The sequence below is a fragment of the Medicago sativa genome, chromosome 5 (assembly GCF_051527215.1).
Source record: "Medicago sativa cultivar Bolivia chromosome 5, Bolivia_mono, whole genome shotgun sequence".
NCBI lineage: Eukaryota > Viridiplantae > Streptophyta > Magnoliopsida > Fabales > Fabaceae > Medicago > Medicago sativa.
Window position 1 is genome coordinate 3,942,710 of NC_140753.1, and position 26,761 is coordinate 3,969,470.

Here is a 26,761-nt window from a genome sequence, read left to right on the forward strand (position 1 = left end):
ACTTTTATGCATGGGAATGTTGTGGGGGTGAATTCAATTGAGAAAATGGGTAAAATTGGAACTTTCTATGGTTTGTAGGGGTAAAGGTATAGAGGTAGGGGTGTAGGGTAAAATCTTCCAAAAGAAATCAGACCGATTTATAGATTAATAACTACGCGTTTTTTTTTTGAAGGATAATAACTACACGTTTTGTTGCGTCAAAAAAATTCTACACGTTTTGATTGGTCAAAAAACTACACGTTTTTTTTTTTTTGACAAAAAAAAACTACACGTTTTGTTTATATCGTTATGTTTGACCAAATATTTTACGACTACAACCGTAAAATATAAATTCCCTAAAAAAAAAGTAAAATATCAGTATTTGATAGGGAAATGATAGATACAGTGACAAAATGTATTTTAGGGGTGGCAAAAATACCCATGCTCACGGGTACCCGTGGGTAAAATCTGTCACGGGTACGGAGTGGGTAGCTAAACGGGTATCCATGGGTATAATAGATGGTTATTTGATTACCCATTATTATATGGATACAGACACACGGATTTGATTGTACCCATACCCACGGGTACCATACCCGATAATAAATTAAGTAAATTAATAAAATATCCATATATATCTCCTTGATTTCCGGCAAATAACAAATTTAATTGGTTGAGACTTTTTCTTGATCAATTCTTGATAAAAATTTTCTAGATAAATAACAATGTTCATTTCAATATGTAATAAAGTTAGTAAACTTATGTGAAATAACAATGCAATTGTGAAGTTGAATTAGCGATTTTGATGCTCAAACATCTTATAAACAACTTTATATCTTTATATTCCCCTAGAAAAAGCTTCATATATATATATATATATATATATATATATATATATATATATATATATATATATGTATATGTGTGTGTGTTATCTATAAGGTGCCTTAAGAGATACGAAACTAAATATGACAATAAACTAACTCATATAACTCTAGTAGTTAATAAACTTCGGTTAAAGACGAATCATTTTTTCTTTCTCCCGATTAAACTTCGAATTACTAGAATTCAATCTCCTAAGACTTAGATGGTTAAGACGGAAAAAGATGAAGGAAAAAAAACTAATATAACAATGTAAAAATATCTTGTACATAAAATGAAAACTCTTACAAGAATTATAGCTGATCATATATAGATGAAAACAATTATAACCGAACATAAGGTAACTATAATTCATAACTGGAGCTTCGTATCAGTTGTCCGAAATGATGTGGGATACAGGCTGCACATATGACATATCCATGTTTAATTTCTGTAATACTATGAACCATATGAATCATAGTCTCTTATTTAATAAACATCAATTAATTTGTTCTCAAGATCAGAATTTACTTTTACATAAATCTTACTTAAATTTATTCAATGACAAAGCTCTAGCGCACATCAATATTCCATAGATGTGCAGAGGAATCCCCTAAAGATTACCCATTTATTTTGTTACAGATACATATATCAAATTTTACAATAAGAATCACAAATTGTAATCAAGACAAATAAAAATCAATAAAAAAGAGGAGTTAAAAACAAGTAATTTAAGGACAAAAGACAACATCATAAGTTGTTCCTCCCGTACAAGAGAATGTGCTGGTTGCATCATCTTTAGGGTAACTATAAGCATAAGGGCACCTATCCTTAAAGAACTTAGAATAAGTTGTTGGACCACACGTGGCAGAGGCATTGGTAGCTGCAGATCTAGCAGAATCAGAGTTGCAACAATATTCAGTTGTATCAAACGTAGTACAAGGATTGTTACATCCACCTGGTACCTTAAGTGGAGTAGGACACTCTCCGTTAATATCGGCAGTACAATTAACGGTACCACAGGAATTTAAAGACGGTTTTAACAGAATTGGAATATTGAAACCTTGTACAAGCGAAACATCATAGAAATCAAGGTCGTTGTACATGTTCAAAGCAAATTCCATGATTGTGTTTGGTGGTGTACCTATTGTTTGACACTCTAGTGTTCCGTTACAATCACCGGTTTGACACTTTCCGAGACCTGAATTGTCGAAAGTGCAATTGGTTCGACCCCAGATTCTTGCGTTACTTGTACCATTGGTTATGTTCATGTTCCATGATTCACCTGTGTTGAGTTTCATGCCACCGCCGGGGAAGGCTGCGGCCCATACGGTGTAGTTGCATTTGTTTGTGATATTGAATCTTCCTGCTTGTGCTGCAGCTATGGATGTTATGGCTATGAGAAGGAAGATTGAGAGGTTTGTTTTCATGATGATGGCCATTTTTGTGTTTGATGAAAAATGAATGAAAGGTAGGTTTTATAAATAATTATTACTATTTGATTTGATTCGTTCAACATTTGGATATGTTGAAAGAAGAAAAATGTGGTTTGTTTTGGAAAATTCATATGTATAAGTTATGAAATAGCAGACAAGTCAAGTATTTAGAATTAAAATAAATTATTGATAACTAACATTTGTTGAAAAGTGTAATAATATAATGGTAGCTTAGCAAAATAGGTCACGTTAATTAAACAAGGTTTTGAGCCGTGATTGTGGAAAAGCTGGTTAACTGTGGTCAAAATTTCCTCCCTCAATCCCTTTGGTTAATCTTCGTACCTTCAAAGTTCAACGTTATTTATTTACATTACACAATTGGAGCATTTGTGTGTTTGCTTTTTTAAAATATTATAATGTGTAACGATATTCAAGATTTATTAATAATGTATTATTTTATATATTGCTGAGGATAATTTGATATAACTAACTATACTGTTGCAAAAGAGGAAGAGAAGTGGGAAAATTGCATGGCTTCACCAGCCAAGGAAAGAAATTATAATTAATAGATAATTTATGACTTTTCCTCCGAAGATATATTCAACCTAGTTGAAACTGGAAATGTGCAAATAATCAAGAAATAGGACGAACAACAAAACGTATTTTAACGTGTAATTGTTGTCAAACATGAGAAAAATATTTTAAATATGACCACTATTAATAGATAATTTATGACTTTACCCAACCAGATCAAGATGTCTGTCATATATCAAAACCCTTTTATGTATCTAAAATTACTTATGAATAACTTCTTGCAACGTCTTAAATTATAAATGAATTTTTATTAGCAAAAAAGAAATGAATCATATTAGCATAAAAAAATCGAATTTTGACATTTATCATTTTCTTAATTAATAAAAGAAATTGGAGTACCCCATGAACATAATTAAGTTGGCAGGAATATGCATCATTATATGCAGGGGTCGGGTTTTAAACCTCGGACACCCCATTCATTTTGAAAAAGGTGAATTCTAACTCTAAACTACTTGAAGAAAAAAAAGAAAGAAATTGGAGTACTTTGCCAAAAACAAAAACGAAAAAAGTGGATGCATGCATGCGGTAAAATAACGAAAAAAACTTAAAGTCAAAAGTCACATTTGAATTTTGTGCAGAGGGCTAAAGGTTGAAAAATGAATGCTCGAAACTTGAACAATATAAAAGTCAATTGTTCAGAACACGACATAAAGTCTTGAATTATAGGTGCCTGATTTGGTAAAAAAAACCAGCTTGGACCGAACATTATCTTGTAGTTTGATTTATAAACTGTACTCTCTCCGTTCCTTTTTATAAGCAAATTTTACTTTTTAGGTTCATTCAATTAATTATGTATGCTGTTTATAATATGGATCACATACATCATTAATTGAATGAATTTAAAAAGTAAAATTTGCTTATAAAAAGAAACGGGGGAGTAGTTATGAGATCAAACAAAATAGATAGAAAGAGATTTGACAAAAACAAGAATATTATGAGACAAACTTTTGTCGAGAGTACATACAATTATCCGGATTAACTAATTTGGATGAGATTTGTCTGGTTTGATTAATTCCAATGTCAGAAAATCTTGAATTTTTAGGGTGAGTATTTTAACACTTACGGATTGTTGAATTCAAAGGTGTAAAAAATGATGAAACTTTTTGAAATAGATAGTTTACAACTCCATATTTTGAAAATTCAGAGGTGTAAAAAAACTTGAAAAGATGATGTGAATTCAGAGGTGTAAAAAAACTTGAAAAGATGATATGAGCATTTACAACTCCGGATTGTTGAGTCTTGAATTTACAACTCCTCTCGAGATTAAGGCTTTGTTTGGAAGAAGAAAAAAAAGTAGTAGGAAAGATAGTAAAAGAAAAGATTGTTGAAGGAATGAAAGTGAGTAGAAAGTGAATGAAAAGTTAGATGTTTTTTTGGTTGTTTGGTACTACTGAAAGTGGCTAGATTATGTGAGGAAAGAAAGATGTATATTTAGTAAAAGACATAATTATCCTTATATATGTATATATTTACAGAATAAATATTAATTTGATTATTATTTATTTTTGTAATTAATTATGTTTTATTGAAAATTGCAACTGCACCAGTAATATACATAAAAAAATGTTTATGAAAGAATAATATAAAAAAAAACAAAAAACAAGTCACTTGTAACCCAAAATTCCAAATTAAAAATAAAAATGATATGTAAAATGTAAATGTGGAAAACAAAGGGTAGATATGTCATTTCAGTGCGTTGAAACTTTTCACCCTACTTTCTTTGCATTACTGGGTGGAAAGCTTTTAACCCATGGGCCCCACATAAACTGAACTTTTCTTTCCTCTCTGACAGCAAACCAAACAATGGAAGACACAGATTGCAGAAAACTTTCCATGATATTGCTATCCATCCTCCCTCAATCTTTAGAACGAAACAGCCCCTAAGCATTGCGTGACTGGTTGCTGCGGTACCGAGATTGTTCAGCATTTGGTTATTTCTTGTCTTAGCTTTGGTTCTTTGTGGGGCTTAGTTAGGGCTTTGGTCTGGTATTTTCAGTGGTTGATCCGTTTCATTTACATGATAATTTCATTCAGTTTGTTTTCTCTTCAGGAGGTTCGCGAGTTTGTCGTAATTTTATGCAGCTTGTTTGGCTTTGTTGCATGTGGGTTTTATGAAATGAAAGAAATAATAGAATATTCAAGAACAAGGAAAGTATCATTCACCAATTGTTAGAGAAAGTAAAGCTACATTCTTTTCGGTGGATGAAGGTCAATAATATTAATGTTAGTCTAAATTTTCATGTGTGATGTGGTGGTCAAGCCGTTTGTTTGTCTGGACATCGGCTAATTTCCTTTTGTTTTGGTTCCCTTGTGACTTGTTCTGTTGTACATTTTTGAGGTCTTTTTCGGCACACATTGTGCTGATAAGGAACCTCCTTTTTTTCGTAATATATTTCATTTTGCCTTGTTAAAAAAAATCATTTAAACCTTCGAATTGTGGAATAGTTTTTTTGTTAACCCTCCACTTTATAAAGGAATGAGACCTTAGTAATTTGAGTTCAGTCGGAAGGTAACTAAAATTTGATAAAAAAAAAAATCGTGCACCCATGAATCATATATTATGGTATTGCTGCTAATTTTTTTTAAAAAAATATCTATAATTTCACATTTGACTTTTCAAATTTCACAATTGTGCATTTCGCCCTGACCTTTTTTTTTTTTTATGACTTTTGGTCCATATATTTTCTCCCTTTAAGTTAATGTGGCATCATTTGTTGACTTGACACTCAACTTGTACGACCAAAGTGACATTTCTTTAAAATTCAATTAAAAAATGTCGAAAAATGCTCGTACAAGTGAGAGTGAGAGAAATTCTTAATTAGAGATTCAAACTATTTGGCATTTTTAACTTTTAATTTTCATGAAAAGTCACATTGACTATGAGAGTGTAGTGACATGGTAATAAATGATAAATTTTGATGTAAATTGGAATGAAAACTAGGCCCCTAGTACATCACAAACGAAACATAAAGGGCTAAAATAGCTATAAAAAAATCAAGAATCAAAATTTAAAATAAAAGGTACCATATATATTTAAATATATTAAGATATAATTAAATATATTAAAAATTATGAACTCAGCATATTGAAGCATTAAAAAATAATACATTTTACATGATATTTATCAATACTATATTTAATTTTCAACAATTACCCCCGGCGCATTTGTTAATATGAACCTTAAAAAATTATGCAAATCCTTTTTTTTTTTTTGAAGAAATCAAAATGAGATATATTAACAATAACGATGGTACACTTTAGCACAAAGTGTACTTGAGGTACCACAAAAGGTTACAAATTGTCTAACAAAACAAAAACAAAGGTCAGCCGATACCCAAACATGTCAGAGGGTCCGACCACCAACTATGGGAATCAAAAACAAAAGTGGTGTTGTTTGCTTTCAACCACCAAAAGGAATGCTGTTTAACCTTTTCCATAATTTGATCTATGGGAGTTTGGATGTTATTAAATATCTTGTTATTACGTTCGGTCCAAACTAGCCAGATGCACACAAGCCAGACAAGCTGAAGAAAAGATATGCATGTCTGAGAATGACCTCTGGAATGAATAAATTGGATAAAGTGATCATGAATATTTTGAGGGTCAGCACCTGAAGTTCCGATCCAAAGCCTGACATACTGCCACAAGGAACCAAAAAATTCACAATGAAGGAATAAATGCGATATCGATTCTTCTGTCTCGCACCCCGCCACACACTGTAAATTGTCCGCTTGAATAATACCATGTCGAAAAAGATTATTTTTTGTTGGAAGTCTGTCTCTCAGCAATCTCCGAGCAAGAATAGAAACCTTCAACGTTACCTGTTTAACAACCTACACTCTTCTAACATCTCTTCCTCCCACACCCACAATCTCCTTTTCCATCTCCACGCCTCGTCCCCTTCCCCCCAATCTAAAGAGGACATCTCATCCACCGTACTTAACTTATTCGTTGCTAATTCAAAAAGGCGGCTAAACCGCAAACACAAAGGGACGTCACCCAACCATCTATCCATCCAAAACAAAGTGTTCACCCCGTCCCCGACCTTCCTCGACACCCTCTCAGCAAACCACCCTCCATCACCTGCGCTTCCCCCATCCCTAATCTTCGCTATCTCCTTCCACCAAAAGGAAACACTCCGGCCCCCAACCTCCAACCTCCCAGCCTCCTCACCATACCTCGCCACTAACACCCTATACCAAAGCCCTCCTCTATCCACCAACAACCTCCAACACCACTTCCCTAATAGAGCAAGATTAAATTCCCTCAACTATCTCACCCCCAATCCACCATACTCCTGTCGTAAACAAACAGAGCTCCAAGCGATCCAAGAAATTTTCCTGTTAACCTCACTCCCTCCCCAAAAAAAATTATTAAAAATAGATTCAATGGAAGAGATTATACCTGACGGAGCTTTGAAAAAGGAAAGAGCGTAGACAGGCAGAGAGGTCAAGACAGACTTGAGAAGAATCAATCGGCCCCCAAAAGAGAGAAAACGACTTTGCCACTTCGACAATCTAGATTTTATGGTGTTCAACGGAGGTTCCCAGAACGCTAACCTCCTAGGGTTACCCCCTATCGAGAGACCCAGATACATAAACGAAATCGTTCCCACCTTACAATTCAGAATAGATGCGGCCTCATTCAACCAAGAATCTGCTATATTAATTCCAACCAACATGCTTTTATGAAAATTTACTTTGAGGCCGGACATGTCTGCAAACAATGTCAACACCGCACGCAATGCTCTCACATTGGCCCAACTCTTGACACCTAATAACAACGTGTCATCTGCAAACTGAAGATGGGACACCCTTACAGAATTCGAGCCACCAACCCCATAATCTGTAAATAACTTGTTCGCAACCATAGACATCATCATTACATTAAATCCTTCGGCCACCAATAAGAACAAAAACGGTGAAAGAGGGTCTCCTTGACGCAACCCCCTCTTTAATGGAAATTCATCTGTGGGACTGCCATTGACTAGAACCGACGCTGTTGCTGTAGTCACGCATTCTTTAATCCATTTTCTCCATAACACCGGAAATGCCATCTTACACATAACCGCATCCAGATACCCCCAGTCCACCGAGTCATAAGCCTTTTCAAAATCAACTTTAAAAAGCATAAGATCATTCTTAGACTTACGAGCCTCGTCAACCACTTCATTCGCAATAAGGATGCCATCAAGAATCTGTCTGTCTTTTACAAAAGCTGTCTGTGACTCTGATACAACCTTTCCCAAAATCATTCTCAATCGATTTGCTAACACTTTCGACAGAATTTTATACAAACCGCCAATTAAAGAAATAGGTCGAAAGTCATTTAATTTCTGAGGATTGTCAATCTTCGGTATAAGAGCAATAAAAGTAGTATTTATACTTCTTGTCAGTTTGCCATTCCTGTGGAATTCAGTGATAAAGCGCATGATGTCTTCCTTAAAATCTTCCCAAAACTCTTTAATGAAACCGAAGTTCACACCATCTGGACGAGGACTTTTATAACTATCACAATCCCAAACTGCAAACTTCACCTCAGTGACTGAAAAAGGTTTGATCAAGCCATTTCCTTCCGCAAAAGATAGAGATTTAAAAGCTAAATTTTCAACACCTGGCCTAGAAACGGTGTGCGCCGAAAAATGATCACGAAAATGGGAGAAGACTACATTCCTAATAGGCTGAACCCCTTCCACCAAAGAACCATTCATCATTAGCGACACAATAGAATTCCGCCTACGACGACTAGACAGGACCAAATGAAAATACTTAGAATTGACATCACCTTCCTTCAACCAAAGCATCCTTGATTGTTACCAACTGATACTAGTACTAACACGAGATAAGGAATGGATGTCATGCGAGATTCCCCTCATCTCCTCAATATCTTCCACCAACACACCACCATCCTCCCCTATATCATCAAGTTCGGCCAGCCTTACTTTAAAAGAATCAATTTTACTTGGAATATTTTTCGCATGAGCCAAGTGCCACTCCTTTAAAGCTGACTTAATAAATTTCAATTTTTCTTTAAGAACATAACCTCCCCAACCAGCAATGTCGAATGAATTCCACTTTTCAACCACAAACTGTTTATACCCCGGCATATCTTGCCAGCATTTCAGCATTCCAGAAGGCCTAGGCCCCAAATTTTCCTCATCGACGGATAACTGAAGCGGACAATGATTAGATAGACCTCGAAGAAGGGCTACCTGAAAACAATTTGGCCATTGTAAGCACCACTCCTCTGATAACAAAAACCTACCAAGCTTGCTCATCGAGGTTACATCTCCCTTGTACCACGTGAAACTGCGACCATTTAACGACATATCAACCAGCCCATTGTCGTCAATGAACTGGCTAAAATGATGGATGTCAGACGATGCTACACTTCCCCTTAGAGATCTTCTTTCCTCCGCACACCGGACTGCATTAAAATCTCCACACACACAAACCTTTTTACCCCTTAACAACTGCAATTTTGTTGACAAAGAGACCCATAACTGATGTTTCGCCCGTAAATCACAAGGGGCATAAATGTTGAACAAGTAAAACTCTTCATTTGTCCGAATAAATCTTCCATGAATTTGTAACACATGCTCCTGACTGACAGTAGACAAAACTTCCACTTCTGACGTGTCCCACATAGTCAATAATCCACCCGAAGCCCCCACTGAGGGGCGAAACGAAAAAGAATGGCTCGAATCACCCCACAGAGAGGAACACAACAAGTCATCACAAACAACAAATTTTGTTTCCTGAATACAAAGAATAAAAGGTCGCTTCTCCCCCACCAACTTCCTCACCTCCCTCCTTTTCTCCAACCCTCCTAATCCCCGGACATTCCACGAAACTAGCTTCATCTCATACACCCTCCCCGCCCCACGCCCTACAACCAACCTCCGAAACTACCCCACCCCCTCCACCACGCCTTCACCCTTCTCCAGATACTGTTCATCCAGTTCATGATTAAAATTGCAAAATCATCATTTAATAACATTGTTTAGGTGCAATCACGTGAGACGAACTGTGAGTAAGGCACAATACATAAGTATTCTTCTAGAAGACACTGTGATAAAAATCTTGCTTTTGAGATTGGTAAATAGGCTTTCAAAATTCATTTTTTTGAAGGATTATTTTTTAAATATTGTAGATTAAATAGTTGACCCACGTAATATAAAATATTTTAGCAGTATAGAACATAAAAATTTGTGATTTTTTTAGTGTGCCGAAAGACTTAAGTTATTCTATAGTAAGAACAGATTGTAAATATCTTTTCCTAAAACAAAACAGATTGTAACTATCTTGAAACTAATCTAAGATGTCGTAAGTATTATGCTCTTAATGTAAAATTATATTTTCTCAAAAAAATGTGAAATTATATTTGAAGAATTAAAAATCGTAGGCTAAATTTCAAGTAGTGGATCAAAATCAAATTTTATATCAATTTATTTGAAGATATATTTTCTTAGAAAGGATGTATAAGTTATACAAATATTACCTTTTTTCATTAATTTTAAATATCATAAGAGAAGATTTTTCATATTGAAATTCTTGAAATCTACTTTGTCAAAAGAAAATTAAATAGTTCTCCTTTGATTTTTTATAACAATTTATTAAAAAAAATGTTTATCAATGCATTACTGATAATTCTGTAATTAAAAATACAAGGAAAAAGTTTCAGTTGATAGTAAGGACATCAAATAACATATAAGTTATAAAAGATAAAAAGTAAAAAAGAGATAAAAGATATTCAAACAAGACAACTGATGAAAAATATTTGGGGAGCTATTTTTTCCCACTCTTGCTACCAATAAAAGCCTAGCATTATTGGAAGTGGTGTTGATTGCATAAATCTTGTTCTTTTTTTGATTCGAAGACGAAATGTTAACACAACTACAACTCAAACACACAACTGTGAGGTCACATAAAAGAGCGCAAATAAAAACGTTTAACTTAACCGTTTCGACATTACTTAGGTTTTAAGGATGGTTGCATAAATCTTTTAGAAGCATCTACTGAACCCGCGGAAAATTGATGATTTTTTAGTAGGAAGTTGCTTTTATCCCCCAACTCTTTTTTAAAAATTAAATTTGTTCAAACCCATTGATCTTGACGGAAAAAAAAAAAAAATCTTTAGTGCCCACTCACATCAATGAACTTCTAATAGTTTGCACATATCCAAACCGACTTTTGAGATGAGAAAAATAGGACCCAACTATAATATTGCGACTATTACTTTTCCCACCCTATAGGTTTCTCGCGCGCCCTGCATTTTTTTTCAAAAATGCCCTTGTGCAGTTTGGATTTTAAAATCCGGATTCATGTTTACTATTTTGGATTTTATAATCCGGACAATTCTTATGTATAATTAGTCATCAGACTCTCTCACATTTCAGCTGTTTTGAGTTTTGCTTTTAAAAACAACAAAAAAACTAAGTAAAAAAATGCTAAAATCATGTCAAATAAAATCATAAAAATATAAAAATACCACCAAAAAATTCTAAAAATCAAATAAAACTACTGCAAATTTTTTCGGATTTTTCTGAGAATGTGAAAAATTTAAAAAAATTAAAAATGAGTTTAAACGATGGAATTTTGGATTTTGAGGTGCGGAGTCCTGTAAGAAGTCCCTTCTACGGGAGTCATGGTCCTTGAATTTTTTTTGATTTTCCGGAGAAGTTTCGGAGCAATCCGATCAAGTAGCCCAAAAACCCGATTTTTGATTAAGAACAGGTAACAATGACCTAATACAGAATGATAAGTGTTAGGAAGATTAATATTGCCCCTAAAATGGCTATACATGTTACAAATATGTTTAAGATTTGTGCTGATACAGTTCGGGTTATATAATCCGAAAAAATCCGTAACTCCATTTTTCACTCTGTAACAAAGGAAAACACCATTCCGGATTATGAAATCCAGAAACCTCAAGGGCATTTTTGGAAAAAACGCAGGGCGCGCTAGAATCCTATAGGGTGGGAAAAGTAATACTCTAATATTGTTGGGTAACAAGGAGAGAGTTAAGAAGATCACCCACATAGATAAGAGTCGGCCAAATGAATACAGGATCATAGTCTACTCTACCTCAATTCACCATTTCGAACTACATAAATGAGAGAGAAACCACACTTTTACTAAAAAATTTAAAACAATGAGTTTATGAGCCCTCTCACTTATAAAATGTTCAACCATCGTCTTTTGATCGATGTGGAATTTATAATCCACACTTGTCACACAACAAATACTCACATCTTTGGGCCAAAACATGGGTTATGTCCTTGTGACACACAGGCCCAGCCCTGCTAAATCTTGATCATTAAGCAGCCATATCGGTTACTACTTCAGTCATTAAATAATCCAATCTTAAATTAAATAACAATAATCACAAGTAAAGTGCAGAACAATCCGTTAAATTCTTAGAAAAAATAAATAAAAAACAAAACAGTAGTCTCTGTCACTTTTGTCTAGCTTCCAACACAAGCTGCACATATACACCCTTAGTTTAAAACCACTCCTGTCTTCTTCATTTCCACATTACACTCTCTACTCTCTAAGCTTCTACACTCATTTTCATTTCACCGATTTTCAAGTAAGTACGTTACTTTGATCATTATCATCATCCACTTCATTTTTTGTAACGTACATGCAAATAAATTAGTCATATCTGTGTTGGTGATTTTTTTCATTTTTATATTCTTGGTGTTGTTCTCAATGTGATTATTTCTGTGTTGAATAATGATTTGATTTAGAAAAAGAAGAGAAATGTTGGAAATGGAAAAGGAGCTGAAGGATTTACAATTTGGTTCACCAAATCATCGAGACTTGCTTCATTTATGTCTCTCTTCACCCAATTGCAATAGTGACACTTGTTTTCTGGAATCATCCCTTGCTACAGGGTAAGTTTCTTGGTGCTTGGGACTTTTAAAGTGAAGTCAATTTTTTAAAGGTCGTTTCGAAATGCATGTTTGGTATCACAGTGAGTTTGCCAGTATTACGGTTCACGGTGGCTCACTGTGAATCAGGAAGACTCATCAGTGATACCAAATGTAGTTTGTTGCATTATTGCTTTAATAATTTTCACAATTTTTGTTTGATAGGAAAATAAAATCGCAAATTAGCTCGAAAAACGGAATCTGGACAGAAGAAGAGGTATGTACGTTGCTTTAATTTAAAATCATTAGTAATATAGTTTCTTAACTGTGACGTTTGATTTGGTTAAGGCTCAAGGGCTATTGAAATATTTGTTGTACAAATTTTAACTATTATTGGAAGTTGCAATTTTTGTTCTTATACTCTTTTTTGTCTTTGTTATCCTTTTGTGGTATTTATTATTTTAGGTTGCAATTTACAGTGTTAATGCTCTCTGATTTTGCAATCTCATGACTATGGCAAACAGGATAATCTTTTGATTGAGATAGTCAAGATGCATGATGGAAGCATCTGGAAAAGTATAGGTGGATGCGGTAATATATCAGTATATTTATCAATTTGAATTGAACTATTAGTTTATAATTACTCTTTTTTTTTTTTTTTTTCGTTCGCTAAATTAACATAATGAGTTTAACTGCATTTTGGGTTTTACTCCACTGCAATGTTGAGAGAAGCAAGTGTTTGTTCCTCATGATAAAATATAGCATAAGTAGATACTGTTTGTGACATTATTTGTCATCATTGTAGATTTTTACTATATGTATTTTTATCTCGTTTATAACTCAAACTAATCTGGTTGTTCAATTGGTCTTTTACAGCTGCATACTTCCCTGGGCGAACAGACATTGAATGCTTCCATCGCTGGCAAAAGGTTTCGAATCATGATCTTGTAAAAAGATCATGGACAAAGGAGGTGCTCTTTTAGTGTAAACACTTGTTATAATTTTTTTATTGTGCCAATATGTGTTGGTTGAAATGCTGATGGTGATTGTTGTCTCCTTCTGCATTTAATGATTCAGGAGGATGAGGCCTTAATTGAGCTAGTAAGAAAGTATGGTTTCAAGAGATGGTCTTTTATTGCGAAATCCATGCCAGGTCGTATCGGAAAGCAATGTCGAGAGAGGTAGGCAGTTATAAATGTTAGTCAGAGCCTAATTTCAAGAGATGGAAGTATACTGTGAATTTGTGTTTTATTCTTAGATGTATTGCTATGATGCTATTCCTTTGAAAATGACAACTTTTGTGTGCAATTTTATCATTCATAAATAATATTCTGTAGGCTTTTTCTGTTGGATTTCTATGCTTTGGATCAGATTGGTCATCTTCATTCATATGTTTCTAAGTATCAAATCATCGATATTATATTTTGCAGATCACTATATTCCATATGTATGTTTCTTAAAAAGTATGTTGTCAGAATATGAACTACTAGGTGATCATTTCAGGTGGCATAATAACCTTGATCCCGCTATAAAAAAGGGTGCTTGGACGGAGGAGGAGGAGTCAATACTTGCTCACTACTACCAAATATATGGCAGTAAATGGTCAGAAATTGCAAGGGTTCTTCCTGGAAGGTACTTATCTGATACTGTTGTCTGTTATGCAGAATTTTCAACCTGCCCTCTATAAATACATGCTTCAAAACCTGCATAAATATCAATAAAATGATAACTTACTCGAAAGTGATTTTTTTGAGGATATACCTCACCAAAAGTGTGTTCAAAAGATGCGTTAGTTTTTCTCAGCAACCTATTAGTTCTGTCACAACCTCTCCCTAAAAAATCAAAGACAGAAAATTAGAACAATTATACTTGAGCTATTGATAAATATAAGTGCATTCCTGAAGCAGGCACATATATTCATAATATCTAATTCGTTGTATCATATGGGTAAGCCAGGAGTGACAATGCTATAAAAAATCATTGGAACAGCTCACTGAAAAAGAAGTCATCGGCATCACCTACTAGATGTGACATGGATGTTTCCACTTCCAGTTTCTGCTCTTCTCTAATAAAACCAGCACATGGTTCGGTTAAAGCTGAAGATCAAAGTTTAGTTGGAATAGTTTCTCCCAAACAAAGTAACTGGTTGAATCACAATGCTGATAGCTTCCCAACTAGAGTGTTTATTCGAAATGCTTCCGTAGAGGAATTTCGGTCTGATAAAAACATTTTTGGCGTGGCAGCTCCTAGGGCCTCGGAAAAAAGTGAAAGAAGATTGGTCAATTTACCAAATGAGATGGAAACAGTTACATGCTTCAAAGACCATGCCAACCCTACCTTCGCAGATAAATACATGAACTCATCGTTGGATATGCTTGCAACAAATATGGATTGTTTCCTTTCTTCCAGTACTGTTACTTACGAGGCCTATAATTTTCCCAAATGGCGAAAGGTTTCTCTTACAGATTCAAAGTTTATTGCTGGTAATGAATCTGATAGTTCCTCTTTGAGCTACTCAAAATTGGCTAATCATGAGAGGAAAGTTCAAGTTGGAATGGAAAGCAATAACAAAAGCAACGTGAGCCCAGAATCGGTGCTAAGAAACTTAGCAATGACCTATGAGAACATTCCTTCTATTATAAGGAAAAGATCTCCTAGGAAGTCATGCAGTGCTGACAAATATGGCAAGTCCCAAACACCTTCTAAAATGGCTATCACAACTCCTAAAGCAGGATGTGTAATTGGTTTCGATAATTTAAAACTCAACCAAGGATTTGTTCCATTCCTTCCTAGAAATTCCATGGAATGATGAAATGCTATGGAATGATTTTATATGTAAAGCTTAACAGAAATCACAAACATTTCTGTAGCTCTATTTAAAGACTAGACTTTCTCCCTAAATTATCCTCTCTTTTTTTCTTTTTCATTTTTCTTGGACACGTGTGGGCTTTACTTGGAGACTAGACTAGGCTTTGCTTGGAAAACGAAAATGAAAGGAAATAAAGTTAAAGAGTATAATGTTAAGTAGAAAATGAATAGATAGTGACATGATTTGTGGTTATGCCGTGTTTAGTTTGTAAACTGAGAGTGAAAGAAAATAAAAGTAATACAGAAGAAAGTAGAAGGAAAAGAGAAGAGAGTACAAAATGAGACAAAATTTTGGGGATGATTAGTGAAGTTACAAAAAAAAAAAAAAATACAGACAAAATGCATTTAAGCTTACAAATAATTTATAATTTTACTAAAATTGTTAAAAATAAAATTTTAAGAAAATTCTTGATTTTGTAATGATCTTTTGGTGTATTTGGAAGCGGCGAAACGATAAGTTGTGGAACGATGTCGAAACGCAGCCGTGTATCTCAGTGCATTTGGCACGTGATGTCTTATCTCAATGGTAGCAGGTCCGCGCAAGGCATGAAAGGAGGGAACAAGGAGAACACCAAAACAATGGAATGACAAATCAAAGACGAGAGGGGTGGATTAGACTGTTAGCTGGGGAAGTGAAGTGTAATGTCGACGCGACAATTTTAAGAATCAAAGTTGTTATGGGATCGCTATGTGAGGATCGAGGGGAGTTCATGGGAGCGAAGCCAGCTTGGTACAGAGGTCTCCCTCAACCCCAAGAGGCGGAAGCAAGAGGTCTAAAAGAAGCGATAAAGTGGCTTGGTACGGTATACTTCGGTATCTATCGAACTTGACTGCAAGCAAGTGGTTGACGGCATTTCGAGCAACCTCAACACCAATTCCACGTTCGGCGCTATTCTGAACTCTTGCAAAGCTTCACTTATGAATCATCAAAACTTTAAGATAAGTTTCATTAGGAGACAAGCAAATAATGTTGCTCACTTAGGGTGCCACGTCAGCGTAGACCAAGTCAAAATTGACCCTGGGGCCAAAACTGCCACAGTTGCAAAACTTAGGGAGCGGTTTTGTAGGTTTTTTTTTCTCCTTAGGGGGCCAAAATCACAACTTTGGAAAAGTTAGGGGGCTAAAACTGCAATTAAGTCAAATTAATATTACAAGATGAATAACATTGATAAAAATCATTAATTATGTTTAAAACATATGAAATAGTAAAAAAAAAAAAAAAAAAAAAAATGAACTAATAACTTAATAAGGGATCTATGATAAATAAAAGGGTGTATACTAATCCGATTTTTTCTTCTTCTTTTTTCTAGAAAAGTAAGCCGAAATCTGTTTATAAATAAAGGATTTTGAAAAAACCTACGATCGCCCTTTTAATTGATTGATTTCGTCGACCACCATTGCACGCACGCTGCGATTCTCCATTCCCACCCAAGGTATTTTCCTCATCACTGTTGCGATTGATTTCTTTCTCCTTAATTCTCATGTTTATTTTTACGGTTAGCTTGTCTTGTAGTTAGTTTTTTAAAATAAACAAAATACAAATAATTATTGAAATTCACACACATATGGCATCCCAATTAACAATTTCAGCATTTTTATCCGTTGAGCTATGACTTATGGGTTGTCTTATCTTTTAATATAAAATAAACTTCATTCATTCATACTTTAACTTTATGTTTAATCGAATGTATTTTGCTCTTATTTTCTCGTTTGGCCTCTATAATTACTGTCAAATATGAATCCTTTTTTTGTGTGATTTGATTTATTTATTTTGCATTTATTCCTTTTGGCAATTTAGTGTGATCGGCCATGAAAAGAAAAAAGGGTTCAATTACCCCACCAAGGGCTACTATCCAAAGATGCAGCATTAAAGCAAAAAGTCATGAACTTTGCCCTTACTTTGATAATCTTCCATCTCACTTAACTACCAAAATTCTCCTTCAACTTCCCATTAAGTCTCTTCTCATATGTAGATGTGTGTGCAAAACTTGGAATACACTCATTTCAGAACCACATTTTGCTAAATTGCAATTTCAGCAAGCACCAGTTAGTCTCATCTTTCGAAAATTATGCATGTCAAGAAACCTATACCTTCTTGAGTGCGATCCTGAAAAGTTTGAGTTTGGAAACAACAATCGTGTGAAGCTTGAGCCTACATTGAAGCTTCCTCTTCGTGGTGCCAAATCATATTTGGAGATAAATGGCGTCAGATCAGACAATATTGATTGCACCACAGATCATAACAAGTTTAGTATTGTGAATTCTTGCATGGGCTTGCTTTGTTTATCTGAACCATACTCCAAAAACTCTTTAGTGATCTGCAACCCTGCAACGAGGGAGTTCATAAGACTTCCTGAAGCTACTAAAGACTGGTTAAAGACGCCTCGGTTACAGCCAAAGGTGCAAGCTGGTTTTGGTTTCCAACCCAAAACTAATGAATATAAGGTGATAAGATTGTGGAAAAAACATGTTAAACGGACCAATTATTGGGTGTTTGAGCGTTTGGTCCTTGAGATACATACGGTTGGAACACCATCATGGAGAAATGTTGAAGTGGATCCTCAAATTTCTTTTTGGAGTCTTATGTATCCGACATGTGTTAACGGTGCACTTCATTGGATCATATATGAAGGTCTTCAGCAAAAGTCAATATTGTGTTTTTGTTTTGATAGTGAGAGGTTGCAGTCATTTCCTACTCCTCCACATGTGTTTGGAAATCATGATAATAGAATTCCTGATAACATGTCTACTAGATTGGAATTTAACATGTCTATTAGATTGGGAGAATTGAAGGGATTTCTTTACATTTGTGATGGATCGTCTTTCGAGAATGTTACAATGTGGGTTATGAAGGAATATGGCATTGGAGAATCATGGACTAAGGTTTACACCATTGATGCTTCGGTGGCTCCTTTGGGTCTTGTGGGCCCTGTAGATCCGTGGTGGTGTGGTTTAAGTTGGTTGGTTAAACACTCTAAACAAGAGAATTATGGGTTCAAAGTTTTTCGAATTCATTGGTCATATAAACGATTTGAAATAATTCCACATATTCCAAGTCTAATATCACTGAAAGATGTTGTGAAAGGAAACGATGTTGAGGTGTTGAAATACTCAAGGTTCGAAAGGTACGAATGTTGCTTTTAATATTTTATTTTGATTGGATAAATAAATTTTATGTACAATTAATTTGAATCGTAAGACGAATACTCAAATGGACATGTGTGAATTTTGTATGTTGCTGATTTTCATTTTTGGTGTTCTATTTGGTAAAATGATGAAATGAATGTTTGTTGTTTACCTATAGATCTTCTCACTTAAGGTTGTGATTTATTATCAATCAATTGCTTTTGCAACTAATCGATTTTTGTGTTGTTTTAATTTGTTATAATTTTAGTTCATTTTCGATATCTAATTTCCACTGCCTTTAATAACATCTTGGCTCTGACAATTAATGTAAAAATACATTTGGGTCTAACATAATCTCACAAAACCAGTTTGTGATGTGAGAATTGACCCCACATATAAACACTTATTCATACTTTCTCTTATCTGATGAGAGGCTCTTTTAACAATTTCCTTTATATTTCTGTGTTGATGGAGGATGAAAAAATGGATAGTTGTTATAATGTCGATTTTTGGATCTTCCTTAGTTGTTGAGATGTAAATAGTTTCTCAAGCATATTTCATCCCCAACAAATTGCAGTTTTATCTAATATTATTTAACCATTGTTCTGTAATTTTGTTTTCATTTTTGTAGGTTTGAAAATGAAGTTCTTTCCTTGTTTCAACAAATTGTATGATACTTGGAAAGTACACGTTCTTCACCTTTTTATGGTGACTTGATAACTATATCTTCATCCTCATCTGATGGTGAGAGCCGGCTTTCCAATAAGAGTATGTTTGTTTCTGCATTGGTATTTTGACCCATGCTTATTACAATTTTAAGCAGATTACTTGGGCTTTGTTACGTAATATTGGTATTATTTTATATATGCATGCAAATTTTAATTTGCTTGAAGAAAATGAAGATCTTGATAGATGACTGAACAAGTACCCTCCTTCTCCTCGTCCTCTGTCAGCGAAGGTTTTGATAAAGAATACAACTGATAAGTAGGAATTTCTATACACCAGGCAGGATTATGCTAGCGATCACAAGTTATAACTTTGCTTGTTTTGATTTCTGAAAAAATACAGATCTCTTTCTAGGATGCTATTGATGTTTTTTTTTTTTTTGGTAAACTTTAAGGTAGATGTTCATTAGTCATTTTTTATGGTTTTACTAGACTGAATTGTTATCTTGGTTACAAAAAAGACAATGATTATTTCATTATGGTTTCTAATCTCATGTCTTTTTCTTCATCTGTCCCATTTGCCTAAATTGTTTTTCAAGTGCTCTTTGAAAAGGGTTAATGAACCATCTATTTTTATTAATTTGTCTCATGTGTGGGAAATATAATGACATCAGTAATATCTCATGTTGTTAGTTAATATATAATTTCTCATTGCCGAAAAACTATCTTCTTTTATGGTTTGCACTATTTAGTTTAATCCTTCAAGTGGGAGGTATGGAAAGTAAAAAAAGGATATGATAGGCAGCAGTCCAATTAGGATGATGTCTGTGAGTAAAAATAGAGCGTGTCATCCATGTATTTTGTGCACATATTTGAGCTCAAATGGTTAATGAGTTGTGCCAAAGGACGTAGCATTTTGGAGAACATAAGTTCATTTTTTGGTTGGAACAACTCTGCTTTTTCATGGCGTTCGGGTTTGTGACTACTTGTGCTTGGCAAAAGTTATTATGCATAAGGAGATCCTTATGCACCGTGCATAATTGCTTTCTACACCCAACATAATTGCTTTCTACACCCCAAGTGAAAAGAATTATTTGGATCCACTATAAAATCTATTTATTTGTGGGCCTAATAAAGCCCCATATTATAAGTTTTTTCTTAACAATTTATTTATGCAAAATAGCTTATTCGAAATAGTTTATTTATACAAAACAACTTATTAGAATGATTTTTTAAAAACCGCTTATTCAAAACAACTTATTTATGCAAAACAGCTTATTCCGATTAATTTTAAAAACCAACTTATTCAAAATAGCTTATTTATGCAAAACAGCTTATTCGAAACAACTTATTAGGATCACTTTTTTTAAAACCGCTTATTCAAAACAACTTATTTATGCAAAACAACTTATTTGTTCAAAACAGCTTATTCAAAACAGCTTATTTATACAAAACAGCTTATTCCGATTTCATTTTAAAAAACAACTTATTCAAAACAACTTATTTATGCAAAACAACATATTTATGCAAAACAACTTATTCAACACAGCTTATTTATGCAAAACAGCTTATTCGAAACAACTTATTTATACAAAATAGCTTATTTGTGCAAAACAACTTATTCAAAACAACTTATATATACAAAATAGCTTATTTGTGCAAAACAGCTTATTCAAAACAGCTTATTTATACAAAACAACTTATTCCGATTTCATTTTAAAAAACAACTTATTCAAAACAACTTATTTATGCAAAACAACATATTTATGCAAAACAACTTATTCAAAACAGCTTATTTATGCAAAACAGCTTATTTGAAACAACTTATTTATACAAAAGAGCTTATTTGTGCAAAACAGCTTATTCAAAACAACTTATTTATACAAAACAGCTTATTTGTGCAAAACAGCTTATTCAAAACAACTTATTTATACAAAACAGCTTATTCCGATTAATTTTAAAAACCAACTTATTCAAAATAGCTTATTTGTGCAAAACAACTTATTCAAAACAGCTTATTTATACAAAACAACTTATTCCGATTTCATTTTAAAAAACAACTTATTCAAAACAACTTATTTATGCAAAACAACATATTTATGCAAAACAACTTATTCAAAACAGCTTATTTATGCAAAACAGCTTATTCGAAACAACTTATTTATACAAAATAGCTTATTTGTGCAAAACAACTTATTCAAAACAACTTATTTATACAAAATAGCTTATTTGTGCAAAACAGCTTAATCAAAACAGCTTATTTATACAAAACAACTTATTCCGATTTCATTTTAAAAAACAACTTATTCAAAACAACATATTTATGCAAAACAACTTATTCGAAACAACTTATTTATACAAAATAGCTTATTTGTGCAAAACAGCTTATTCAAAACAGCTTATTTATACAAAACAACTTATTCCGATTTCATTTTAAAAAACAACTTATTCAAAACAACTTATTTATGCAAAACAGCTTATTCGAAACAACTTATTTATACAAAATAGCTTATTTGTGCAAAACAACTTATTCAAAACAACTTATTTATACAAAATAGCTTATTTGTGCAAAACAGCTTATTCAAAACAGCTTATTTATACAAAACAACTTATTCCGATTTCATTTTAAAAAACAACTTATTCAAAACGACTTATTTATGCAAAACAACATATTTATGCAAAACAACTTATTAAAAACAGCTTATTTATACAAAACAGCTTATTTGAAACAACTTATTTATACAAAAGAGCTTATTTGTGCTAAACAGCTTATTCAAAACAACTTATTTATACAAAACAGCTTATTTGTGCAAAACAGCTTATTCAAAACAACTTATTTATACAAAACAGCTTATTCCGACTAATTTTAAAAACCAACTTATTCAAAATAGCTTATTTATGCAAAACAGCTTATTCGAAACAACTTATTAGGATCACTTTTTTTAAAACCGCTTATTCAAAACAACTTATTTATGCAAAACAACTTTTGTTCAAAATAGCTTATTCAAAACAGCTTATTTATACAAAACAGCTTATTCCGATTTCATTTTAAAAAACAACTTATTCAAAACAACTTATTTATGCAAAACAACATATTTATGCAAAACAACTTATTCAAAACAGCTTATTTATGCAAAACAGCTTATTCGAAACAACTTATTTATACAAAATAGCTTATTTGTGGAAAACAACTTATTCAAAACAACTTATTTATACAAAACAGCTTATTTGTGCAAAACAGCTTATTCAAAACAACTTATTTATACAAAACAGCTTATTCCGACTAATTTTAAAAACCAACTTATTCAAAATAGCTTATTTATGCAAAACAGCTTATTCGAAACAACTTATTAGGATCACTTTTTTTAAAACCGCTTATTCAAAACAACTTATTTATGCAAAACAACTTTTGTTCAAAATAGCTTATTCAAAACAGCTTATTTATACAAAACAGCTTATTCCGATTTCATTTTAAAAAACAACTTATTCAAAACAACTTATTTATGCAAAACAACATATTTATGCAAAACAACTTATTCAAAACAGCTTATTTATGCAAAACAGCTTATTCGAAACAACTTATTTATACAAAATAGCTTATTTGTGGAAAACAACTTATTCAAAACAACTTATTTATACAAAACAGCTTATTTGTGCAAAACAGCTTATTCAAAACAACTTATTTATACAAAACAACTTATTCCGATTTCATTTTAAAAAACAACTTATTCAAAACAACATATTTATGCAAAACAACTTATTCAAAACAGCTTATTTATGCAAAACAGCTTATTCGAAACAACTTATTTATACAAAAGAGCTTATTTGTGCAAAACAGCTTATTCAAAACAACTTATTTATACAAAACAGCTTATTAAAAACAGCTTATTTATACAAAACAGCTTATTCCAATTTCATTTTAAAAACAACTTATTCAAAACAACTTATTTATGCAAAACAACATATTTATGCAAAACAACTTATTCAAAACAGTTTATTTATGCAAAACAGCTTATTCGAAACAACTTATTTATACAAAACAGCGTATTTGTGCAAAACAGCTTATTCAAAACAGCTTATTTATACAAAACTGCTTATTCGAAACAACTTATTTATACAAAATAGCTTATTCAAAACAACTTATTTATACAAAACAGCTTATTTGTGCAAAACAGCTATTTTGCACAAAATAAGCTATTTTGCACAAACAACTTATTCGATTCCTAGGTCGCCGATCTCAAACGGAATTGCAGATCATCCCTATTCTTCTGAGGTATGTGTGTATTGTAATTCGTGACAAGTTTGCGTGATTGTGAATTTGTAGAGATTTCAATTTTGAATTGCGGAACGCTATGCGTGAAATCGTGTAGATTTATAATTATGAAGATGTGGTTACTGATTGCAAATCTCACAAGGTTGTTGTTAAAGGAGAAAAAGCGGATCCATTGAAGGTTCTTGAAAGAGTTCAGAGGAAGAGTCATAGACAAGTTGAGCTTCTTTCTCCGATCCCAAAACCACCTTCAGAACAAGAGAAAAAAATTGAAGAGAAAGAGAAACCTAAGCCAGAGGAAGAAAAGAAAGCTGAAGAGGTTAATTAATTTTTTTTTTCTTTTTAAATTTATCTGAATCTGTGATGGATCATTTTTATCATTTTTATTTTATTATATGGTGCAGCCTAAGGTTATGATAGTGATTCTGAAAGTTCACGTGTATTGTGAAGCTTGTTCACAAGAAATCAAGAGACGCATTGAGAAAATCAAAGGTATGTTATTGTGTTCTTCACTTTTATTTCATTCACTTGTTTTGGTTCAATTCTCAGGTCCCATCCTTTCAGGAATTTGTCAACTGTTACTACCGATGATTTTGTGTTTGAATTCGAATCTTGCTATGATTTTCAAATTTGGTTACATATAGATGATGGGTTTGATTGGTTTGGTGATGAAGTTTGCTGGAGATTTTCAAGTTCCTTTGCATTCTTGATTTTTGGAAGAAAAAGGACGACGTTAATTGTGAAAGGACGACGTTGAAGAGGAGGAGAATTGGGAGTAATGAGTTGGAGGGATTAGGGATTGATTTGAATTTGGGAAAATTGATGATGGACTTGGTTTGAGAAATTGTCGAAATCAAATTGGGAATTTTTCTGAGAATTGTGATTCTGTTGCTAAGAATTCAAAGTTGGTGCCTGAATCTGATGGTTTTGAAAATGTTCTGTTATGGTTAGAAAATTCCATATGTTTTTTATTTTAGATTGTGATATGCACCATGTTGGATCAAAGAAAACCATTAAGTACATCTAATGGTTTTGGAGTACAACTCACATAAACCATTTCCACAGCAAAATGGCTTTGGAGTACAACTCACAGAAACCATACCCATAGCAAAACCATTAAACAATTAGTTTGGTTTCGTGTAGAACACTATCAAAACCATTAAACCACACTTATGGTTTCAGTAATAGTTTTTATTTAAAATCATTTGTCAATAATAATTTTCACTATTCTTTTATTTTATTTAGCATTTGACAATTATTTTTCTTTCACATACAAGTCTATTAAAACCATTAAAGCGTGATTATATTTAGACAAAGTCAGAAATTCGTTTTACAACGTAAGAAATAAAAGAGAGATGACGAGGCTTTACAAAAAAGTGGTTACTTATTGATTAATTCACATTAGGTTATAAGTGTGTACTATTAAGTGGTTACTTAATAATGATTTAAATGTTTATCACAATTTTTTTATTACAAAACCATTTTCACTGGAATTGGGAAATGATTCGATGTGAAATCTGTTGGTATAAGCTGGAATTCGGATTTGATGAATTATTGAGAATGTTGTGATGAATTGTGTTGTTTATGATCAATCCGGTTCGGATCTGGTGTTAGCATTACTCACGGAAACCATTTTCACTGCAAAATGGTTTTGGAGTCTAACTCACGGAAACCATTTTCACTGCAAAATGGTTTTGGAGTACAACTCACGGAAACCATTTTCACTGCAAAATGGTTTTGGAGTACAACTCACGGAAACCATTTCCACAGCAAAATGGTTTTGAAACCAACTCACAGAAACCATAGCCATAGCAAAACCATTAGACAATTATTTTGGTTTCTCATAGAAGACTATCAAAACCATTAAACCATAATTATGGTTTCAGTAATAATTTCAGTGTATAACATCTTAATCATTATTCAAAACCATCAAACAATAATAATTTCATTAAAAATCATTACACATTTATCTTGGTTTCACATACATGATTATCAAAACCATTAAACCATAATTATGGTTTCAGTAATAATTTCAGTGTATAACATGTTAAACAACGTTCCAGTAAAGAAACTCATAATCCATACTCATTTCTCTCTCTAACTCATAAAAAGCTTATTCAAAACAGCTTATTTTGTGCAAAATAGCTGTTTTGCACAAACAAGCTGTTTTGTATAAATAAGTTGTTTTGAATAAGCTGTTTTGCACAAATAAGCTATTTTATATAAATAAGTTGTTTCGAATAAGCTGTTTTGTATAAATAAGCTGTTTTGCACAAATAAACTGTTTTGTATAAATAAGTTGTTTTGAATAAGCTGTTTTGCACAAATAAGCTATTTTGTATAAATAAGTTGTTTCGAATAAGCTGTTTTGCATAAATAAGCTGTTTTGAATAAGTTGTTTTGCATAAATATGTTGTTTTGCATATATAAGTTGTTTTGAATAAGTTGTTTTTTAAAATGAAATCGGAATAAGATGTTTTGTATAAATAAGCTGTTTTGCACAAATAAGTTGTTTTGTATAAATAAGTTGTTTTGAATAAGCCGTTTTGCACAAATAAGCTATTTTGTATAAATAAGTTGTTTCGAATAAGCTGTTTTGCATAAATAAGCTGTTTTGAATAAGTTGTTTTGCGTAAATATGTTGTTTTGCATATATAAGTTGTTTTGAATAAGTTGTTTTTTAAAATGAAATCGGAATAAGCTGATTTGTATAAATAAGTTGTTTTGCACAAATAAGCTGTTTTGTTTAAATAAGTTGTTATGATTAAGCTGTTTTGCACAAATAAGCTATTTTGTATAAATAAGTTGTTTCGAATAAGCTGTTTTGCATAAATAAGCTGTTTTGAATAAGTTGTTTTTGCATAAATATGTTGTTTTGCATATATAAGTTGTTTTGAATAAGTTATTTTTTAAAATGAAATCGGAATAAGTTGTTTTGTATAAATAAGCTGTTTTGAATAAGCTGTTTTGCACAAATAAGTTGTTTTGTATAAATAAGTTGTTTGGAATAAGCTGTTTTGCACAAATAATCTATTTTGTATAAATAAGTTGTTTCGAATAAGCTGTTTTGCATAAATAAGCTGTTTTG

The 26,761-nt window shown here is 32.7% G+C and overlaps 1 protein-coding gene, 1 long non-coding RNA gene and 1 pseudogene across 8 annotated transcripts; 2 read left to right on the top strand and 1 right to left on the bottom strand.

Annotated features, from left to right (window-relative positions):
* Positions 1-1,288: 1,288 nt before the first annotated feature.
* Positions 1,289-2,382, bottom strand: LOC146919268 (protein P21 pseudogene; annotated as a pseudogene). The gene has a single exon (XR_015011416.1). The product of XR_015011416.1 is annotated as a protein P21 pseudogene (transcript).
* A 9,957-nt stretch (positions 2,383-12,339) lies between these two features.
* On the top strand, positions 12,340-19,952 carry LOC146919269 (transcription factor MYB3R-3-like). 3 transcript variants are annotated; one of them, XM_085712554.1, is made up of 8 exons: positions 12,340-12,461; positions 12,622-12,768; positions 12,970-13,021; positions 13,269-13,335; positions 13,621-13,715; positions 13,822-13,925; positions 14,248-14,376; positions 14,701-15,645. In XM_085712554.1, exons 2-8 carry the CDS (start codon positions 12,635-12,637, stop codon positions 15,551-15,553), a joined length of 1,434 nt encoding a protein of 477 aa, XP_085568680.1. In that variant the 5' UTR covers positions 12,340-12,461; positions 12,622-12,634; the 3' UTR covers positions 15,554-15,645. The 3 variants fall into 3 exon arrangements, with proteins under 3 accessions (XP_085568680.1, XP_085568682.1, XP_085568681.1); XM_085712556.1 differs by lacking the exons at positions 12,340-12,461; positions 12,622-12,768; positions 12,970-13,021; ... (2 more) ...; positions 13,822-13,925; positions 14,701-15,645 and adding exons at positions 17,411-18,737; positions 19,370-19,952; XM_085712555.1 differs by lacking the exons at positions 12,340-12,461; positions 12,622-12,768; positions 12,970-13,021; ... (3 more) ...; positions 14,248-14,376; positions 14,701-15,645 and adding exons at positions 16,923-17,045; positions 17,411-18,737; positions 19,370-19,952.
* Positions 19,953-20,393: 441 nt separating this feature from the next.
* LOC146919270 (uncharacterized) lies at positions 20,394-24,908 on the top strand. 4 transcript variants are annotated; one of them, XR_015011419.1, is made up of 3 exons: positions 20,398-23,992; positions 24,078-24,165; positions 24,223-24,908. It is a non-coding gene; the product is annotated as an uncharacterized LOC146919270 (long non-coding RNA). The 4 variants fall into 4 exon arrangements; XR_015011420.1 differs by having other exon boundaries at positions 24,318-24,908; XR_015011418.1 differs by having other exon boundaries at positions 20,400-23,992; positions 24,348-24,908.
* The last annotated feature ends 1,853 nt before the right edge of the window (positions 24,909-26,761 follow it).